Raw genomic sequence first — 22433 nt, 5'->3', positions numbered from 1 at the left:
AATTACTAATATGGTAATATATTTTACATGATTGCATATGTATAACCTGTATCAGATTTCTTACCATCTCAGGGAGGGGGGAGGCAGGGAGAGAAGGATAGAATTTAGAACTCAAAACTTTAAAAAAATGTTAAAAATTATTTTTACATGTAATTGGGGGGGAAATAAAATAATATTTTTTTAAAAATTTATCATCTCAGTTTGTGTTTTCCTTTCAGAAAACATTCATGTATATTTTATTAGAGCTGATTTAAGGTGATTGCAATAAACATGCAAGTAAAGCAAAAGACATTCACAGAAGGTATCCTCATTTGTTTTGGAAATTAAAATTTTCATACTTTTTTTATTGATTGCCGTACCCTAGCTTCAAGTATGGTAAATTATTTTGTGTAAGTCTCAAGGGTATATGTTTTTTCCTGTGGTCATACTGATGAATAAATCTTAATCTTCTCTAGATTACTGTGCCGAAACATCCATAGAAGTTCAACTGAAGAGGAAGACTCTTCTTCAGAGGAAGAAATGGAATGGAGTGGTAACCATTTGCTTCTGGCTAATCTTTCTATACCTCAGTTAGATGGAACAGCAGATGAGAACAGTGGTAAGTGAACAAAGCTGTTTTTAAAGTTTGCTGACTTTAAGAAAAAATATCTTAGACTTTAGCACTGGGACACCAGGCTTATAATGTGGTTTTTGAAAGGTACAGATTGTCTTATATACATTTCTTCTATCTCCTAAATATATTTCCTTTGGAAGACATTGAATGCCTGACACTTTATTTCTTAAAAGTATATAATTTTCTGAGGCATTGATTATGTTTCATAGACTTTTTGTACTTTCAGTTTGGTACAATGGAAAGATCCCTGGCTCTAAAGTCAGAGGACATGGGTTCAAATCCTGCCTTTACCTGTTTGACTTTGGGCAAGTTACTCAACCTCTTTAAAGTGAGGAGGTTTAATTAAATGATATCCTACATCCTAAAGAGGTCAAAGACAGAAAGAAAAGTCCCAAAATACGCATAGCAGCATTTTCTCTAGGAGCTAAGAATAGCAAAGAACTGGAAATAAAGTAAAGGATCATTGATTGGGAATGGCTAACCTAATTTTGGTACATAGATGTAATGGAATGTTACTGTGCCATAAGAAACAACGAAGAATTCAAGGAAGCATGGGAAAACTTGTATGAAATGATGCAGAATAAATAAATTAGGCCAGAAAAATAGTATACAAAATGATTACAACCATGTAAATAACTTCCCCCCCCCTCCCCAAAAATAATCTGAAACTTGACTAGATGACCTCTAAGATCCCTTCCAACTCTAGGTATCTGATCTTATGGTCATGGAGTTCAGAAAGGATACAAGAAAAATAGCCTACTCAGTATTCCCTTCCCATTCACAAAATTTCTCTTCTGTTTGAAATAATAATGCAAAGAGGCAAATTTGTATTAGGACTAAATTGATTGTAAGTTTCATGGGTAAAAGAAATATTTTTGCTCCCCCCCCCCCACATTTTCCTAATCCCCAAATTAGGGTGAAAAAAATTAGGATGATAGGATTTAACACAGCTTGCTTTAAATTATGTGCCCTCTGCACCAGCTTTCCCCCATGCCTGGAATGCACTTCTTCCTCAGTTAGACGTTGTAGAATCCTGTTTCTTTCAAAACTCAGCCCAAGCCCTGCCTTCCACATAAAGCCTTTTCTGACCCCTCTCCCAACTACTCTGTCCTCTCCCTCAAATTACCTTATATTCATTTTGTATATTTATATGTTCATGTTGTCTACCCAGTAGGATGTAAGCATCTTAATTAAGTGGTCAATGAAGAACAATGAGCCCAAGGGACAAATAATAAAAAATAATTTATTCTTGTCCTTGGGTAAAGTTTAAGTGATAATTATTTAGCAGGTTTACCTTCTTAATATTAAAATTAGTTCACATTTTCTGAGCATATTCACACTGTTGAGAGGGTATAGGTAGGAGAATGCTGCACGTTGAGGAGAAGCTAGTGGGGTATTATCTGTCGTTGGTGTTGGTTGATGTTAGTGTTGTACTTAAGTGATTAGGAGGCAGCTAGGTGGTTCAGTAGATAGAGTGTTGGGCCTGGAGTCAGGAAGACCTGAATTCAAATCCAGCCTCAGAAACTCACTAGCTGTGTGATCCTGGGCAGATCACTTAATCTGTTTGCTTTTGTCTTCTGGAGAAGGAAATGCAAACCACTCTTAATATCTTTGCCAAGAAAACCCCCATCAGGGTCACAGAGAACCAGACGCAACTGAACAACAACAAAAAAGTAATTAGAAGAGAGTCATAAAACAAAATTTACCATTTAAACCTCCTATATTATGTAAATGTAAAGTATCATTAGGGAGGAAGGAGACGTTCTCATCTTCTGATTTCATCAGTAAAGAGAAGAAAACTAACTCCCTCCACAAATGCAGATTAGTAGCTCTTCTGTAACTGCATCTTGCAGAGCTTCCTAGGGGCCCTGAAAAGGTAAGTGACTTGCCCAGGGTCAAACAGACTCTTTGTATCAGAGGCAAGACTAGAACTCAGGTCTTCCAGTCTCTGAGGCTAGGCCTTCTGTCCACTATGCCATACTGCCTTTGATAAGAAAAGACAGGAAAATATAATTCTAGGTATAAGGGAAATACTAGAGTTGTATTGTCTTCTTACAAATATTGTAATACTTTCTGATCTTCAGTTTTTCTTAACAGTGGATTGTTGTTGATGTGAGTTGTAATTGTTAGCATAAGTGTTTGACTTTGTGTAGTTCTTCTTTTCATGATGATTGTATCTTGATGTGAAAAGGTATTTTAAAGGAGATCTTTAGGAAGAGGGACATAATAAAATAATTAACTTATTTTCTGTTACAGACAATCCATTGGATAATGAAAGTTCCCGAACTCACTCCTCTGTTATTGCAACAAGCAAAATGTCAGTTAAGACATCCATCTTTCACAAAGATGCTGCTACATTAGAACCCCCATCTTCTGCTAAAATTACCTTTCCATGTAAACACACAAGTGCCCTTTCTTCCCATGTTTTGAATAAGGAGGATTTAATAGAAGACCTTTCACAGCCAGACAACATAGAGACAGGACCTGACCACACAGTCCATTCTCTTACAAATGAAAGCACTTATTCCATGAAGTACCCAGGATCTTTAAGCAGTACTGTCCATTCTGAAAACTCTCATAAAGAAAGTAGTAAGAAAGAAATTTTTGCAGTTTCTTCCTGTGAAAGTAACATATTTGACTATGAAGAAGATATTTCATCTTTGAATAGACAAATACCAAGTAGAAAGTATACCAGCATTAGGAAGATAGAAAAGGATGCTTCTTTTATGCATATGAGTTGCCACATTAGTGAAAGTACATTGGGAAAAAATTTCAGCTTTTCTGATTTGAGTCACTCAAAAAATAAACTGTCCTCTGAAGGAACTGAGAAAGGTAGCAGCACAACTCTAAATAATTTTTTTCCTTCATCATTAACTGAAAATTGCGAATTAGTGTCTTGCTCAGGGGAGAGTAGAACTATGGTGCATTCTGTAGAAAGTGCCAATGATGAAGGTGGAATCAATAAACTTAAAATTAGGTATGAAGAATTTCAAGAACATAAGAATGAAAAACCAAGCCTCAGCCAGCAAGCAGCACATTATATGTTTTTTCCAAGTGTTGTTCTTTCTAATTGTCTTAGTAGGCCACAAAAACTATCCCCTGTAACATATAAACTGCAACCTGGCAACAAACAGTCCCGGTTAAAGCTAAGTAAAAAGAAACTTATAGATCATCAGGAGAATTCTACCAATATCAGTGATATTGGGTCCACAAAGGAAGGTTGTTATATGCAAGGTAACTCTTGTAGTACTAATTCTGAAAAAGATGATGCTCTATCCAATGATGTAATTAGAGTTGCTCATGAAGCTTTTGAAAATAAAACCCCTGCTGATAGTTGTATTGACTGTCACTTTGGAGATGGAAGTTTGGAATCTGAGCAATCTTTTGGACTCTTTGGAAATAAATACACACTTAGAGCCAAACGTAAAGTAAATTATGAGACTGAAGATAGTGAGTCAAGCTTTGTCACACACAACTCAAAAATTAGCCTACCTCAGTCCATGGAGATTGGTGAAAGTTTAGATGGATCACTAAAATCTCGAAAACGGAGGAAAATGTCTAAAAAACTGCCACCTGTCATTATTAAATATATCATTATTAATAGATTTAGAGGGAGAAAAAATATGCTTGTTAAACTAGGAAAAATAGATTCTAAAGAGAAACAGGTAATACTTACAGAGGAAAAAATGGACCTGTATAGAAAGCTTGCACCTTTGAAGGATTTTTGGCCAAAAGTTCCTGACTCCCCTGCAACCAAATACCCCATTTATCCATTAACACCAAAGAAAAGTCATAGAAGGAAAGCAAAGAAAAAAACTGGTAAACAGCAGAAGACAAATAATAAAAATATCAAAAGAACGTTGTCTTTTAGGAAAAAACGGTCACATACTATTCTTTCTCCTCCCTCACCATGTTATAATGCTGAAACTGAAGACTGTGACTTGAATTACAGTGATGTTATGTCTAAACTTGGTTTTCTTTCTGAGAGAAGCACAAGTCCTGTGAATTCTTCTCCACCTCGCTGCTGGTCTCCCACAGATCCGAGAGCTGAAGAAATTATAGCTGCTTCAGATAAAGAAGCATTGCTTTTTAAGGGTCCTAATATATATAACAGCAAGGCTATTAATTCCAGTGTGGGAAAAAATAGTCGAACAAAAGCTCAGGTTAAGAGATCAAAAACAAAGCTTGTTAATCCCTCTGTAGTTACTAAGAAAAGGAATAAACGAACTCAAACTCGTAAGCCAGGAGAGGATGGAAGGAAGAAACCTAGAGCGAAGCAGAAACAAAAAAGTGATAAAGGCAGCACCCCAAAAAAGCACATAACATTTAAAGATGAAAAAATAAACACACAAACTAGTGCTGAAGTCAGGTTTGTACTAAAACACCAGGATCTCTCTGAGATCTCAAGCAATTTTGGAGGTTCCGAGTCACTTCATAAACAGAAAGATATATCTGTGCCTGGCCCTGCTACTGTACATCCCCTCTCAACTCCACTCCCCTCATTAGTTAATGTACAACAGAAGTCACCAGGCTGCTTTCCTTCTTCCTTAGAAAATAAGAAATCCATAGATTTGCAAGCATTTTCTTCTCCACAAGATGATTTATGTTCATCAGTAGTTTCTGCACCTATAGGTTCTGAAAAGGAATTATCAAAAATTAATGCTCAAAGGTCCCATAATCAAAGTGCTATTTTTAGCATAAAGGAGTCAACATTGATTCAAAGTAATATATTTGACCTTTCCAACCATTTTTCTCAGGTAACACAGAATACACAATTATCTTTGGGTATGATGTCTACAAAGACAGAAGAAAATGCAAATTCACGCAAAAAAATTTTGTCATCTGTGGGAAAATTAAATGAACATCATAGCTCCCTAGATTCAATAAAATCAGATCAGCTACATGGCCCTGATTTTTTGCATTGCAAAGATAGTCAACAGCACATTGTTTGCATGCCAGAACCATCAAAGCACAGTGATCCTTATTCCCCTATACATATAACCTCTGAAGAAAACCATGGATCTCTTCAGTTGCCTAACAGCTGTTTTGTAACTTCCTTGAGAAGTCCAATAAAACAAATAGCATGGGAGCAAAAACAGAGGGGATTTATTTTGGATATGTCCACTTTCAAACCTGAAAGAGTAAAGCAGCGATCTCTGTCAGAAGCAATTTCACAAACCAAGGCACTTTCTCAGTGTAAAAATCGAAATGTATCTGCAGCTGCATTTGGGGACGGACAGTCTGGATTAGCAGTTCTGAAAGAATTACTCCAAAAAAGACAGCAGAAAGCACAAAATGCACATGTTATGCAAGACCCATTGTCAAGTAAACCTCAACTGAACAGTAAACCTCTTGAGCTTAATAAAGCAGTCAAAAGATCACGATCAGTAACATCTCCAAGAAAACCTCGAACTCCAAGAACTACAAAACCTAAAGAAAAAATCGCAAAACTTTTAAAATTAGACTCTTTGAATTTACAGAACACAGGTCAAATAGACCCTTCAGTTTCTGATGATAGTCCCATCTTTTTTTCAGATCCAGGTTTTGAAAGTTGTTATTCACTTGAAGATAGCTTGTCACCAGAACATAATTATAATTTTGATATTAATACCATAGGGCAAACTGGATTTTGCAGTTTCTATTCAGGAAGTCAGTTTGTCCCAGCTGATCAGAACTTGCCACAGAAGTTTTTAAGTGATGCAGTTCAAGATCTTTTTCCTACACAAACTACTGAAAACGAGTTTTTAAGTCATGATAATCAGAACTGTGATGAAAACAAGCGTCATTCAGCTGACCCAACTTCATGGATTAGATCTGGTGCTTTAAGTCCTGACCTTTTTGATAAGCAGCCTATAGAAAACAATGAGAATCATCGGCATAATCAGTGGAAAAACAGTTTACACCCTTCTCGATCTAATTCAATAATGGATTCCTTCTGTGTCCAGCAGCCAGGTGACTGTGTAAATGAGAAATCCATATTGAGTAGGAATTCAGTAAGCAAAGAAGTGTTTCTTAGCCTTCCACAGCCAAGCGATTCAGACTGGATTCAAAGCCACACTAAAAAAGAAGCTTCTTTTGACACAGGACAGTCTCTTGATTCCATCAATACCTCTTTTGCTGCAATATTATCATCTCCAGATGGTGAACTTGTAGACGCAGCTTCAGAAGACTTAGAACTATATGTTTCAAGAAATAATGAGATGTTAACACCAACGCCAGATAGTTCACCAAGATCTACCAGCTCTCCTTCACAATCCAAAAATGGTAGTTTCACACCTCGAACTGCTCATATTTTGAAACCACTTATGTCCCCACCAAGTCGGGAAGAAATTATGGCAACTTTATTAGATCATGACCTTGCAGAAACTACTTACCAAGAACCATTTTGCAGTAATCCTTCTGATGCACCAGAAAAACCCAGGTAATATGATAATGCCTTTTTTAAAAAATCAGTATTTAAACACACACATAGCTATAATGTACAGCATCACATCCAGTGTCATTTGATGTATGCCTCCTTATTTCAGTCTTTTTAACCTTATCATTATGAATAGGTATTCATAAGGACTTTGAAGAAAGGGGCTATTTCATTTTTGTTTCTCTATTCCCAGAGCCTAGCACCCTGGCCCACTGTATTTATAGAGAATTTTCCTTGGTCAGGAGTACCCACACTGATTAAGTCACGGGTCTGGATCAAAAAATAAAAATTAAAACAGTATATAAGCATGTACCATTCTAATACTGAATTATGAAATATGCCTGAAAATTTCCAAATGCAATACAGATAATCAACACAATGGATATTTTATAATTGTTGTTTAGTCAGTCACGTCTAACTCTTCGTGACCCTATTTGGGGTTTTCATGGCAAAGATACTGAGGTCGTGTGCCATTTCCTTCTCTGGCTCATTTTACCGATGAGGAACTGAGGCAAACAGGGGTAAGTGACTTGCCCAGAGTGGCACAGCTCAGAAGTGTCTGAGGCTGGATTTGAACTTACATCCTCCTGGCTGCAGGCCCAGTACTCTTATCTACTAGTATCATCTAGCTTCCCCATGTTTTACAATAATTACTCCTATTTTTTGCTTAGCAAATGCTCATTGAATGAAAAAAATAATGCTTTTATGAGCATTCACAACTCTGGAGATTACTGAGTTCTACATGTAGTCAGATTAATTTATTTGTATGATATATAAAAATATATGTAATAAGTATTGGACCCATATTTAGTACTACATAGTGAGGTGTGATACAAAGAATACAAATACAAATGAAATATCAATTATAATGTTTATTATTAATATCAATTCTTTACAGTTCTATAGCACTTTGATGGAACATTGCAGAGAGCCTTGGTTCTGAAATCAGAAGACCTGGGTTCATATTCCACCTCTGCCAGTTACTACCTTCTGACCATGGACAAGTCAACTTAACCTCCCTGGGCCTCAGTTTCCTCATCTATATCATGAGAGGGTTGGAGTAGATAGCTTTAAATTTCCATCTGGCTCTATATCTATCATCCTTTCATTTTTTAGCAGGTTTAATGTTTCGCAATTCAGTATTACAGTGGTACACGCTGTATTTTATTTTTTTGGTCCAGACCTGTGATTCCATTACTCCTGACAAAGGAAAGGCCACCACCACAGGTTGTCTCCTATTCTTCAACATGTTGTCTTGGAGAGAGGTCTAGAGCAATAAGGGTTTAAGTCATTTGCCCAGGATGAAACAGCCTATATGTGTCACAGGTGGGACTTGAAACCACTTCTTCTTTAACTACAAGGCTCAGCCCTTGATCCTCTATACCATGCTCCCTTCTCTGGTAAATGTTAAGATCAGTTAAATACCAATCTTGGTCCTTTTATAAAGGAAAAAAATTAAAAATGTTTACTCTGTTGTTAGATTTGAGTAGTACAAATCACTCTAGCCAAAAAGGCAAAACTGGCTTCAAATTATGCCTCTGACATATATAATTCCTCATGTAGTACATATGAAATATGGTTAATAATAAAGAGTTGTGAGACTGAGATGAAATATTGTCTATAAATACTTTACAAACCTTCAAGCACTAAATAAATGTCATTTGATGAAGAAGAGAGTGAGGATGATGATAAAGATTGATGAACTGGAAGTCTAATTCTTACCTCCCTATATTGCAGTACTTCTGCTTCTTAATGGCAAGTACTAGATGTTGAGTATGGAAGGAAATAAAGCTACTGAAGACATCTCATACAGGACTAGTAGGAACTTTCAGAACTACTTTTCAAATCATTTGTGGTTATAACATATTTGAATGCCTCAGTGTGTATTTGATTATCCTTCTTCATCCCTAATAGTACCTTCCCACACAACTTTTCTGTGAAGAAGAATGCCAGGTAACATGCAGGAAGAGGTCTATGTACTCTGTTCCCTCCAACGTGGTCCCTCTGTCTCAACTCTATATAACTTATGACACAGAGATGACACACTGTTCTTTTTAAAGAGTTTTATTTCTGTTTCCATTTATTTGGTTCTGCAGCAACTGCTGGTCTGTTTGGCTCAATTGTGGAGCCCTTTATATTATAGAAGAGAGTGACCTTTTGATCTTACTATCCTCAAAATTATCAGTAAGGAAATAGAAACTATCTATAGTCTTTTCTTACTGTAAACAGTGGGACATAATCTTGTAAATGTTCACTCCAGAGAAAAATTTGCTTTGGTTTCCGTGGAGACTGTGCTAGGACTGATGTCTGGTCACAAAGTATAATGTACAAGAAAAAAGGGCTCTTGGGAATATTCCTCGCAATTCAAATTTACTTCACAATGAGCCTGAACAATTGATCTTCAGTTAATATTAACATGAACCAAATGTAGTCCTCTTAGCCTATTCATCCAAGTACTAATTTATTGGTAACTTATTAATGCCTCAGTGGAAATCTTTTTTACAGGTAAAGTAACTTATTTTCATTGATACAACTAAATTAAGGATATAACAAAAATCAAGATTTGGTGTACAAACATAATCCATACAAGTTCATGATAAAATTGACTAGCTAGATATGCATAAATGCAAAATTAATCAAAATGAGCCATAAGGTAGAAAGGAAGCAACATTCTAGTGAGCTTCAAAAACCAGTACATTACGAGAATGATTAGATATATAATTATCAACAAAAATAAGACATGTACATTCTATGAGTTAATTTTGCCACAACATACGTCTCTAAGTTCTAAATACAGAACAGTATCAAGAACTAAAACTTGAGACTTTGGAGAGCTTGAAGAGAATTTAGTAGTGAGCAAAGATGGACAATAAACCATTAGAAAATACAGCAAAACTTCTCTCAAACACTTTACTTTGGAAGTGGGGGTATAGGAACTAAAAAATAAACAAGGCTATTCTTCATTTTTTTTTAAACAAAGCCCTGAGCAGAAACTTCATTGTGAATGTCTTATTCCAGCTCACAAAGAAACCCATCTTCAAGGACAAATTATCATCATGCCTTCCTCATTGTTTTCTTGATAATCAAACCAAGACATTTTATTAACAGCTTAGAGGAAGATATATCTGTGCAATAGAAGCCTGAATTTTAGAGGAATTGCTTATATAGGAAATTCTGCTTGAGGTTTTGGTACCTCCATTGTACTGAAACATAATAGCAAGGATATTTACCAAGCATATTCATTCTTAATCTAAGAAACTAAAGTAAATTCTTTGATGTAAAAGGAATATAATGGGAATTAATCTGTTACTATATAAGAAACTTAATGGAGCTGTGTAAATTCAATCAGTAAATCAACAGGCATTAATCAAATGCTTCCTATAGTTTAGAAATTCAGCACTAAGGTCTAGGCTCTAGAGATACAGATAACAAAAAGAAAATGGCTCTTGCCTACAGGGAACTTACATTCTGTCTCAAGGTCATACATTTCTAGCTAGAAGGGACCTCTCACATCTAGTCTAACTCCCTGTTTTACAGATGAGGAAACTGAGCCATGCATAGGTTAAATGATATACCCAAGTTCAAATAAGCAGTAAGTAACAGAGCCGGTTCTCTCGTTGTCTATGTCTATGAAATCATAAGTCCAGTCCCTGTTCCTGTTTCTATCATCTGCCTCTTCCAGTGCTTTTTCTGCTGTACCATGCTACCCATCTCAGTGGAAACAGCATATACACATAAAAATAAATACAACTAATATACAGGTAAATACACAGTAATTTGGGATGCACTAGTAGCTAGGGGGATTAGAAAAGGCCTCATATCGTAGGTAACACTTCAGCTGAATTTTGAAGGAAATGAGATTCTAAAAGGTAAGGAGGGGAGGGCATTTCAGGCAGTTATTGCAGGTAAATGCAAGTTCTGGCGGGGGGGTGTAAGAGTTGGTTCGAATATGGTATCTGAGAGAAAAATTCTAAAAAATTAGAAGTAAAGAGTAAATGTCCTTCAAGTGTATCAGAGTTCTCTAAAAGTAGAATCGGCTGTTTATGGAGATATTGTGTTTCTCTGGAAATCTTTGTTTAGAGGTTGGATGATCACTTCTTAAGGATAGAGAGGATTTCTATTCAAATAGGGGCTGGACCAGATGATCTCCAAGATCCCTTTCAACTCTTAAGATTCTGTGATTCTATGACTATTTTATTGAAAATGTTGAGGGGCAGCTAGTTGGTGCAGTACACAGAGCTCCGGTCTTAGAGTCAGGAGGACCTGAGTTCCAATCCGACCTCAGACACTTGACACTTACTAGCTGTGTGACCCTTGATAGGTCACTTAACCCCAACTGCCTCACCAAAAAGCAAAAAAAAAAAAAGTTGAGTAGCTGTTCTTCACTCATTTCAATTATTGATTAAAAGCACAAATTCTTATATGTAAAAGTAAAAGACAGGGAGTCTTTGCATTCCAGGAAAAGAGCTGATGTCTTACAGTTTTTGGTTATCAAAGAAAATCAGCATCATTTGTCATGAACTCCCTCTTCTCCACTTCTCTGTATTTCATAATTTCCTAAAATTGTTGCCTCTTGTATTTTCTTTTGCTACAATCTTTGATGTCTTGATCTTCCACACCAAGATCTACTTCTCTTACATTATATCTTTAATCCCAACCCCTTCCATCTTCTCCACAAATTGTTCCCATAATCATGTCCTTTCTCTCTATAATCTTCAGGCTTTCCTCATCCACTGATTGCTTCTGTCCTGCCCACATACATGACCACATCCTCCCAGTCCTTTAAAAAAAAAAAAAAAAACCTTTAACAAGAAAACATTGATAAACTGGAGAGTAGTCAGAGAAGTTCAAACAAGATGATGAAAGACCTTGAATTCATACTATAAGGGACCAGTTAAAGAAACTAGGGATCTTTAGCCTGGAAAAGAGAAGACCCAGGGAGTACATGATAGTTGTCTCAAGTTTTGAAAGTTCTGTCATGTGAAAGAAGGATTTAATTTGTTCTTTCTGGCCACAGAGGGCAGAAAATGAATGAGTGGAAGTTTTAGAAAGGATAATTTTGATGCAGTATAAAGAGAAACTTCCTAATAGAGTTGTAGAAAAGTGGAATGGGTTGTGTCAGTAGACCCTCACTGGAGGTCTTTAGGTAAAGCTTGAATAACCACTTATTGAATATGTGGCAGAGAAAATGTTTTTTCAGCAGTAGTTGAACTAGGTGACCACCAATGTCCCTTTCAAATTAGAAATTTTGTGAAAAATCTGCAATAATGAATGTAAAATGTAAGACAATGTAAGTGTCAGCTGCTGTTATTCAGTACTAAATGAAAGAGAAAAAAAAAACTTCACTAGATTCTACCAATCAACTCTAATTCTCATCCTATATCTCTCCTCTGTTTCTCAGCCACTCTAGATGAAACTGTCTGTACTCATTGCCTTCACTTTTCTCTTGTCACTCCTCTTCCCATTGCAGTTAGGATTCTGAGCTTATCCAACTGAAACTGCTATCTCCAAAGTTACCAGTGAACTCCTAATTGTCATCTTAGGTCTTTTTGTCAGTCCTCATCCTTCTTAACCTCACTGCAGCATTCAACACTGTAGACTACATTCTCCTCTTGGATACTTGCTTCTGTTTTAGTAATAGAGCTCTCTCTTGTTTCCCTTGCTATCTGTCCAATTAGATTGCTTAATTTGTTTCCCTTGTGAGATCATCAGCCATATTACACCCCTTTACTATTGACATTCCTTCAGATTCTTTCTTATGCCCTTATGTCTCTACAGTCTCTCATTTTGTGACTTCATCAACTCCCATGAGTTCAGTTATCATCTCTATTCAGATGACTGCCAGATCTGTATATTGAGCCTTCTTCTCTTTCTCTCCTGCACTCGAGTTTTGTATCACTCATCAAATACTATATGTTTTGGACTGGACCACATAGGGAAATAATAGGTCTTTCTTTCCCATTTTAGAAGTCTTCAAGCAAAAGTTAGATGACCATTTGTCATGTGATTATAATGGGTTTGGTTTTTTTTAGGTATGGGCTGGGCCAGATGGCTGCTCCATTCTCTTCTAACTCTTGAGATTTCAAGAATTGCACAAGAGAAGATGCATGATAAAAGATATTATCACATAGTCAGGAATCATATTCCAAAGTACAAAGATCAGTAGGAGTCACTTGGTTTGAGCAGGCACCATGAAAGAAAACTATGCAAAAAGAGTTTATAATGTTAGGTATATGTGAAATGAGTTGATCTAGACTAGAGAAGCTTGAGTTGAACAGCCTGCTGGAAATTATTTAAGAACAAGGTTTGTGGGAAGAAGACAGAAACCAGTAAAATAAAATGCACTTGGACTAGATATGTGATTTAATTGACATAGGGAACTCCTGATGAGAGATTTCCTCTTTTAACATAGATCAGCACCTTCTCTGCACTTAAAGTTAAAAGAAAGTTTATGGGTTATTGAGAGGTTAAGTGACTTGCTCAGGGTCACACAATACATTTCAAAGGTGGGACTTGAACCCAAGTCTTCCTAGTTCCTAAGCCATATCTATCAACTAAACTATACTACACTGCCTTTCAAAAAAAGTGAAAGACAAAAATAATTGTAACAAAATTTTCCCTTACCATCACCCCTGAAAAACCATAGTTAGATATGTTATGTGCAGAGCACAAGATGGGATCTGAAGCCAAAAACCATTGACCTTGCATTCAGGCTAAAAAGAAAATGAAAAAATTCATGGTCAGTGAAGTTTGGGGTAGGATCAACAGAGTATATTCAGACCAAGACAGGGAGGAGTCTAAAAGACTTATACAAGAGATGATAAAAGGAAGTTCACCATGTATTACATACATGATATAATTTTAAAATAGAGGGAACAAGATTTCTTCTGGCCGGAGCAATCAAGAATAGCTCCACGAAGGAGTTAGAATTTGAGCAAGGAGTCTGAATGTGGTTAGAAATTAGACAGAACTGGGCAAGGAGAGCAGTCCAGAATGAGGAGGAAAAAAAAAAGAATTAAAAATATTTATTGCTTCTCAACAGTGGAAGCAGGCTCTCTGCTATGTAGAGAGAATAGCAGACTACTCTCTAGCAGTGAACTAGATCCCCAACACTGAAGGTATTTAAGCAGAGGTTGCCGTAATGCAGAGGTTCTTAACTCGTTTGGTGTCACGCACCCCTTTGGCAACCTGATAAAGCCCACAGGCCCTTTCTCAGAAAAATGTGTTTAAATGCATAAATAAAATACATAGGATTACAAGGGAAACTAATTATGTCAAAATATAGATAGATAGATAGATATTTTTTAAGGCAAGTTTATGGGCACCAGGTAAAAACTTTTGTAAAGGCATATGGATTTCCTAAATTGGGCAGAACGTTGGACTCCCCCAAGGTTTCTTCCAACTCTTAAGTTCTATGAAACTATAATATATCTCTACTTCATACACTAAATCCTGAAATTCTCTCCTGCATAATTTAAGTGAACTGATTAGGTATAGTGATAGATAATCATTAAGAAGGCTTAAAAAGGGGGTCATCACTAAAGAAGGGAGAAGAGTAGGGAAAGGCTATATGTAAAAGCTGGCAGGGATCTAAGAAATTTCCTTTTTTTTTTTAAAGCCCTGGTTGATAACTGCAAAAAATAGCTAAAGCAAGCAGTAGTAGGAACCTGATGCTGAACCTTCTATTTGGTGGTAGCCCATTTCCTCAAAAGTTTTTAAATTTAAGTAGACAAATCATATAAATTATTTGGAAAATTATAAGGATACTGCAATACAACCACTGTCTTTCCCTGAAGAACAGATGATGTTTTGTAGGGGACCCTAGCCAATATCCATATACCTGTACTGAGAACTGAAAAGCATATTGATCATGCAGATTGTTTAGAATATATGAGTAAAAATTGAAAATTTTGGAGGGGTTCATTGAGTGTATGAAGGATTTCATCCCACTAGGTACGGAATGAAAATTTTTTGTATTTTCCTTTAAGGCAGACCACTAAAATGCTTTCATTTCAGGGAGATTGGAGGACGACTTCTCATGGTAGAAACCAGGCTTCCAAATGATCTGGCTGAATTTGAAGGAGACTTTTCACTTGAAGGATTGAGACTGTGGAAAACAGCTTTCTCAGCAATGACTCAGAATCCAAGACCGGGATCACCACCTCGTAATGGCCAGTCAGTGGCCAATAAAGGATCAAACAATAGCCATAAAACTATAGAAGATAAAAAAATTGTGATTATGCCTTGTAAATGTGCCCCAAGCCCCCAGCTGGTTCAAGCATGGCTTCAAGCCAAAGAAGAGTATGAACGTTCCAAGAAACTACCTAAAATTGAGCAAACTGAAATAGTAAAAAACACTGAAAATTTAGGCTATCCAGTTAATCAAGATGACAGACCTGTAGTGCCTCCCCAAAATGATACCGTCTTACATGTAGCCCCTTCTACAACAGGGGTTAAGGAAGACTTATGTAATTCTGAGCTTAGTACACAAGTCTCAGAGGTTAATTCCATAGAATGTAGTAGAACTACAGTTGAAAGTCAGACACTGCCACTTGTGGCTTTGGCAGGGGAGCCTGAAAAAGATGAAGATGAGGATGATGATTATTATGTCAGTTATAGTTCTCCAGATTCTCCAGTACTTCCTCCCTGGCAACAAGCAGCATCTCCAGATTCCAAACTGTTAGATGTAGATGACAAGTCCTGTAAGATGCACAACACAAACCCATCACCAAAAGAACTGAGTTCCCTCCCTATGGAAAACTTCCCAAAACCAGTTAAAAATGGCATACAGGAGAGCCCCCACAGTGAGTCCCTGGAGACTCAAAAGTCTCCCTGTCAATTTAGAGCAAAAAATGGAAAATGTGGTTCATATTGCCTTCATAGTACACCTATCGTACAGAGAAGACGTCTAGATATGCTACCCGAAGCAACTGATATTATTAGTCCCTTATCAAGAGGTAAGTTTAAAACAAAAAAGTATGCCCCAATATTTCCTGCAGTAGATAAGAATATAATAATGTATATTATCTAATGAGTATCAAAAGTAGTTTTTCATAGAATTTAACCCACTGAATTAAACTATAATTTTGTGATTTATGTTTCTGTTACTATTCAATGACTTATAAAATATTTATTAAAATCTTAGTGCATTCGTTCAGATGAGAAATAATTTTTGTGAAGGAGGACCAGGGACTTTGAATGAACCCATTTCTTAAGTAACTACTATTTGGAAGGCACTGTGTTAAACACCAGAGATACAAACAAGAAAAATAGAAAGCCCCACCCTGAGGTGAACAGAATTAACAGGGGACATAAAACATGTACTTACCTAGAGGAACAGATAACTCTTCGTAAGAAGATTTGGCATTTTAACTGAGTCCTGAAAGGTGGCAAAGATTTCAATAGCCAGAAATGTCAGGGTTAAGCATTTCCCTTGTAGGGAACGAAAGAGAGTATGTGGAAGTAGATTACCATCCAGGAAGTTTTCGTGGAATATCAAGTGTAAGTATTGTGTTCGGGTCTTGTAAATGTCCCAAGTCACCAAATGGTTTGGGCATGTATTCAAGACAACATTCAGAACAAATACTCCATTACAGAAAGAATATTGTCAAGCTGGAATATGTCCAGCAGGTGGGGGGGCCAAGATGGTGAGGAGACTTGAAACCATGCTGTAGGTGGGTCATGTGATAAAAGATGGGCTGAAGGACTTGTTTAAATTTAGCCAGAAGAAGTGGCGATGTAAGGGAGATACGATAGCTGTCTTCTAGTAGATTAAGGGTTGACGTGTGGCAATGGGAATTGTTGTTTTGTTTTGATGAGGTTTTTTTTTTAATTAGTTCTCAAGGTCAAGAAGTAGGACCAATGAGTGCAAGTTAGAGAGAGCCAGATTTTACTTTGATATCAAGAATTCCTTTCTAAAATTAAAACTGGATAAAAGTAGAATGCATTGCTTCATTAGGTAGTGAGTTCACTGTTTTTAGAAGTGTTCAACTGGAGACTAGATAACTACAGAATCAGATGATTTAGAGTTAGAAGAAATCTTCAGGATCACATTGTCCAGCTTCTTCATTTTACAGAGGGGAGAGACTGAGGCCCACATAGGTTAGGTGACTTACCCAAGGTCAGGTAATAAGTAACAAATCCAGAATTCAAACCCAGTTCTTTTGACACCAAATCTGGTACTCTTTCCACTATTGTTAAAGGTATCATAGAGAATATTCCAGCTATGGGCATGAATGACCTTGGAGTCAATAATTCCAACTCAATGATTGTTTGAGCCTAAAGTTATTAAATGTGTACTATGCAAGGCATTGTAATCCTAGATTCTGGAGATAGAAATATGAAAAGATCATATGCCTTGCCCTCTGGAAGTTTATAATGGGTTAAATAACACATAGACAAATAACTAATAAGATGTTTTATAATATATTGTATAAGAGAGGTCATAGTGGCATGAAAGATTCAAGGATTACTTCTAGCTGGCACACTTGGGGAAGGCTTCTTTGGCTCCTAAACTGAGACTTGAAGAAAAGGATTTCAACAGGTCTAGAGATTCAGAATGGGGCTGAATTCATTCCATACATACAGTTCTTGTGCACACTTAACCCTGTTGGCTTCGGTTTCCTCACCTGTACAATGACCTGGAGAAGGAAATGGCAAACCGCTCCAATATTTTTGCCAAGAAAACCCCAAATGGGGGTATAAAAGAGACATGACTAAAAGAACTCAATAATAACAAATGGTTACTATGTGCTAAGAGGTGGTGTATTGGGAGAACAGGGAAAAGTCACAGGAGCATAATTAGGGCAAAGAAAGGTTCAAGAGGAGTAAGATTATGTAGGTGATTGTGATCAGAGGGAAAATTCAGAATTCAAGATCTTGGAAGCAGAGCAATTTTAAGTGATGATGAGGTCTAAGATTTGACCACCCCACCAGGGTGGCTGAAATAAACAAAAGTTAAGTAACTCATAGAATTATTAGCCCCATAGTTCTAAATAAATGTCAGTTTGATGATTCATTAATATACATTAGAACTATTAACACGACCTTTAGATCTCTGCTAGGACCTTGTATCCTCATCACCATCCACCCCTTTCTTTTCCATGAATTCAGTACACTCCAGCTTATTACTTGGGGCAGAGGTTAACCAGCTGGAGGAACACCTGTTCCTCTGGGACTTGAGGAAATGGAAAGGGTGGAGCTGAACAATAAATTTTGAGCTGCAGAAGAGAGCTTTGAGGAGCTCAAGTCAGATCAGTCTTCCTAGTAAAGGATTTGATTGGAAAGCATAAGGAAACTAACTATTTTGGCCCACATTCTAAATAATAAATTTTCTTTCTACAGAACTAAAAACACAAAAACTGACTCACAGGAAAGGAAGTAGTCCTGACTCTCTTAGAAGAGTTCTCTTAACAACGCAAGCTAAGGTAACTATGCCAAAGACAAGTGGAGGAGCCATTCCTTTGTATTAGATTCAGTTAAGTTTTCTGTATGCACTTCTGTATCTCATTAGAAACATTTTTATTTGTACTTATATTTTATATCATTTCATCTTATTTTAACAGCAAAAAATTGCCCCTTTTTTTTAGTTTTTATTGTTAGGATCTAAAAGATTCTTATATGTAAATACAATTATTGCAAAGAAAGTGAATTGACAGACAAAATATACATTATGAGGATACAAGTACATTAATTAGTTTCTGGCAGAATCATAGTAACCCGTGACATCAGAGCTCACACAAGTGCTTTTTTATCTCCAAAAAAAAAATATCCCTTTCTTGACTGTATCGATTTTTTTCTAAGAATATACTATTAGATGTTTTTCAGTTAAATGTATTTCATAATATGGGAGAGAATCATTGATTTACCATTTATTCTATGAAATTCATGAGTATTTATATACAAGTACCAAACATATGTTGGTACTTAATGCTGAGGTAAAAATATGTAGATAGGTGAAGAAAGTAAATATTAGATATCATCTGGAATATAAATTATCACTGTGAAAATGACTTGTCCACCTATATCCCACTTCTCATACCACAACAGATTTTGTTTTATTTGGGTTTTGAATTTTTGAAGCATTTTGCTTCTGTTTGATTTGCTAAAATGACATGATGACAAAAGTTGCCGTTCCTGAGGTATTTATAAATTCTGAATTCTAGATATAAATGTGAGCTGTGGATGTATCTATATCTATATCTACATATATATGTACACATACATACATATATACACATATATAGATGTAGATATAGATATATAAACACCTTATGAGGCTTAGAAGCTGGCTGTGAGGAATCTTATTTTTAAAGAAAATGAAGAATCCTAATTTTTTAAAAGATTTCTAAAGATTTTTCATAGTTCTTTGATTAAATAATCTTTTTAGGCAACATTCTGTGATAGGGTAAAAACATCATTTAATCTTACCTACTTTGACAAAAAGTGGATGCAAAAGTATTGACTCTGATTATCATGCTTCTCAGAAAGTTCAAGATGAATGTTCGTGATGTGTAAATGTCAACTTCAGATGAGACTCTTCATTTTCAGTGCCTTGGGGTTGTGTTCTGGGTTATCAACACATGTTTTACTCATAGACGATAGCAAACATTTTTAGAGATGCCCAAATTTGGTGTCTGACAGTATTAACATTAAAAGGATATTAATAAAACAAAGGTGGATTCTTCCTGGAAAGATGACCAAAGTGAATGACTTCCATTAATATCATTAAATATATAAAGAGCATAATAATGGTAACTCTTAAAAATAACTTCTTTTTTTCTCTGGCTGTGTATATTTCTTTTTATAGAATCAGTTTACAGCTGTAAATGCCCCAAAGAAAGAAACTTCCCAGATTGAAGGACCATCTTTAAACAATACTTATGGTTTCAAAGTCAGCGTGCAAAATCTGCAAGAGGCAAAAGCCTTACATGAGGTAATTTTTTTTTTAATACTAAGTAAGATAGCATATATTTTTGAAGAGCAGTTTTTTTAGCGAAGGTATAATAACATGAAACTATGTCTACATTTTTTATCCTTGCTCCTCTTAACTGTTCCTCAAAAAAAGCCCTATTTTGGTGCCTGTGATGGCATGGAGGTGATTCTGGGTCCTTAAAGGCAATTCCCATGAACCACAAGCTCCGCCAGGATCTATAATCTGAAAAGGTTTCAGTTAATAGCTCCAGTGATAGATTGGGCCCATTTTCCAAGAACCGTCCCAGCTCAATACAGACAGGCTCTTCACCATTAGTCTGGTGTGATCATCACAGTGTGATGAATTCTTTGGCCGAGACAGACTACAAAATAAAGGAAAATGTAAAATGGCCACGAGCTGCCCCTTTATGGTGGAAAAGGATCCGAGGGAACCAAGAATCATAGGGTTTCAGATCATTTATCATAAACATTAAACTAATGGTGCTTTAAATGTGAGATCTTTGTCTATGACCAACGAGTCAGTATGTTACCAGACAAACGGAGCCATGTCAGTATGACATTCTCACTGCGATTGAAGCCAGGAGATAGTAGGGAAATTACAGTAAGTGGAAGCGTGGCTCATAGGTTCTCTTTGGAATTGGTTTTACCACGGGACCAAAAACAACAGGCCAATTCAGTGGCTGTTTGGTTATCTCATCTTTCAGTGCTCATGATGAACATGAGCAAAACAAAACCCATCACAATGAAAATCATAGTTTATTTACCAGCACTTTCTTCAGAAGATGATGTGGCACACAGTTTCTATGGAGAACTTGAGAAAAACTGCCAAATTAGTGAATTCACTGCAAAGGTGAACATGGTGAAGGATTGGGAAAAACAGGAAAGATACAGATCAGAATTAGGAAACAAAGGAGTTGGAAGATTTTAGAATGTTCAGAAACTTCCCTCTATATGTCATGAACACTCTTCTTTAAGAAGAGTTGGAGGGTAACTCCAATGAATGAAACATTTCTTAACATCTAGTTATCAATGTGAATGTCATTTCCACGTCATCTACCTTCATGGTTCAGGCCATGGACTTACTAGAATAAAGAGAAAAATCAAGTAGAAGGGGGCAGCTAGGTGGTACAGTAGATAAAGTACTGGCCCTAGAATCAGAAGGACATGCGTTCAAATCTAGCCCTAGGCATTTACTAGCTGTGTGACCCTGGGCAAATCACTTAACCCTGATTGCCTAAAACAAAGAGGGCAGGGGTGCAGCTCGGTGCTGCAGTGAATAGAGCACCGGCTCTGGAGTCAGGAGGACCTCAGTTCAAATCTGGACTCAGACACTTGATCACTTGATATTTACTAGCTGTGTCACTCTCGGCAAGTCACTTAACCCCAACTGCCTTGCCCCCCTCCCCCCAAAAAAAAGTCAAGTGGAAGAAAGCGTAAAGTGAAAAAGATACTGGAATGGAATAAAGGGGAAAAAACAGTGGTTCTGTTGACCATTTAGTTTAGCTGATATAAAATAATCACCACAACAAGGAAGCAAAAAGAACATAGAAACCACTTAACAAAAAGACATGACAATCAAGGAAAACATTGATTTAGAGCATAAATTCATTTGCTGAATGTTAGAGGAAGATGATGCATGATTATTAATAATACAGCTATAAGAAACAGCAAGGCATAGTGGAGCAGAAAGCAAATCTACACTAAATTTGGGTGAGACCCAACTAAGTGCATTTATAAAATAAACTGGGAGGGCAGATACAGAAAAATTAGAACAAATCTGCCAGTGTTTTTATAGTATTTCAGTTTCATGATCTAGTACAATGGAACCACCATATTTAGATGCTTAGTACTTTAATCTATAATGACTAAGTGCTATATGAGGAAATGGAGTTGTCGCTTAAGAAAATGAAGTCAGCAAGAGTAGCTGAACCAGAACGAGGACACACAGAAGAAATCCATGCTGAAGGCAATAAAATTTTGAAAGCATTGGGGGTAGAAGAGAAATACATTTTCATGATACCTGAAAAATAGGTAGATACTTTTAAAATGAAATGTTATTATTAGAAGAGGACATCACCCATCAGTTTGGGGAATGGCTGAACAAGTTGTGGTATATGAATGGAATGGAATACTGTTGTGCTATAAGAAATGATAAGCAAACGCACTTCAGAAAAACCTGGAAAGACTTGTATGGACTGATGCTGAGTGAAGTGAGCAGAACCAGCAGAACGTTGTACACAGTAACAGCCACGTTGTGCGATGACTAACTCTGATACACTTAGCTTCTCTCAGCAATGCAAGGATCTAAGACATCTCCAAAAGTCTAATGATGGAAAATGCTATCCATATCCAGAGAAAGAACTATGGAGTTGGAATGCAGATTGAAGCATATTATTTGCTCTTTTTTTTCTTTTCTGTTTTGTTTCTTCTTTCTTGTGGTTCCTCCTATTGGTTCTAATCCTTCTTTAC

The 22433-nt window shown here is 36.5% G+C and overlaps 1 protein-coding gene across 3 annotated transcripts in view; it reads left to right on the top strand.

The window, feature by feature from the left end:
* The window catches only part of REV3L (REV3 like, DNA directed polymerase zeta catalytic subunit), a 250866-nt gene that overhangs the window by 145922 nt on the left and 82511 nt on the right, over positions 1-22433 (top strand). For all 3 annotated transcript variants that reach the window (XM_027848601.1, XM_027848602.1, XM_027848603.1), the window contains exons 12-16: positions 456-598; positions 2870-7034; positions 15048-15988; positions 18375-18457; positions 19840-19965. In XM_027848601.1, coding sequence (XP_027704402.1) covers positions 456-598; positions 2870-7034; positions 15048-15988; positions 18375-18457; positions 19840-19965 — 5458 coding nt within the window. The remainder of the gene's footprint in view (positions 1-455; positions 599-2869; positions 7035-15047; positions 15989-18374; positions 18458-19839; positions 19966-22433) is intronic.

The sequence above is a fragment of the Vombatus ursinus genome, unplaced genomic scaffold (genome assembly GCF_900497805.2).
Source record: "Vombatus ursinus unplaced genomic scaffold, bare-nosed wombat genome assembly UNPS02006779.1, whole genome shotgun sequence".
Classification (NCBI taxonomy): Eukaryota; Metazoa; Chordata; class Mammalia; order Diprotodontia; family Vombatidae; genus Vombatus; species Vombatus ursinus.
The sequence above is the reverse complement of the archived record's forward strand: the minus strand, read 5'-3'. Positions and strand labels throughout refer to the sequence as shown.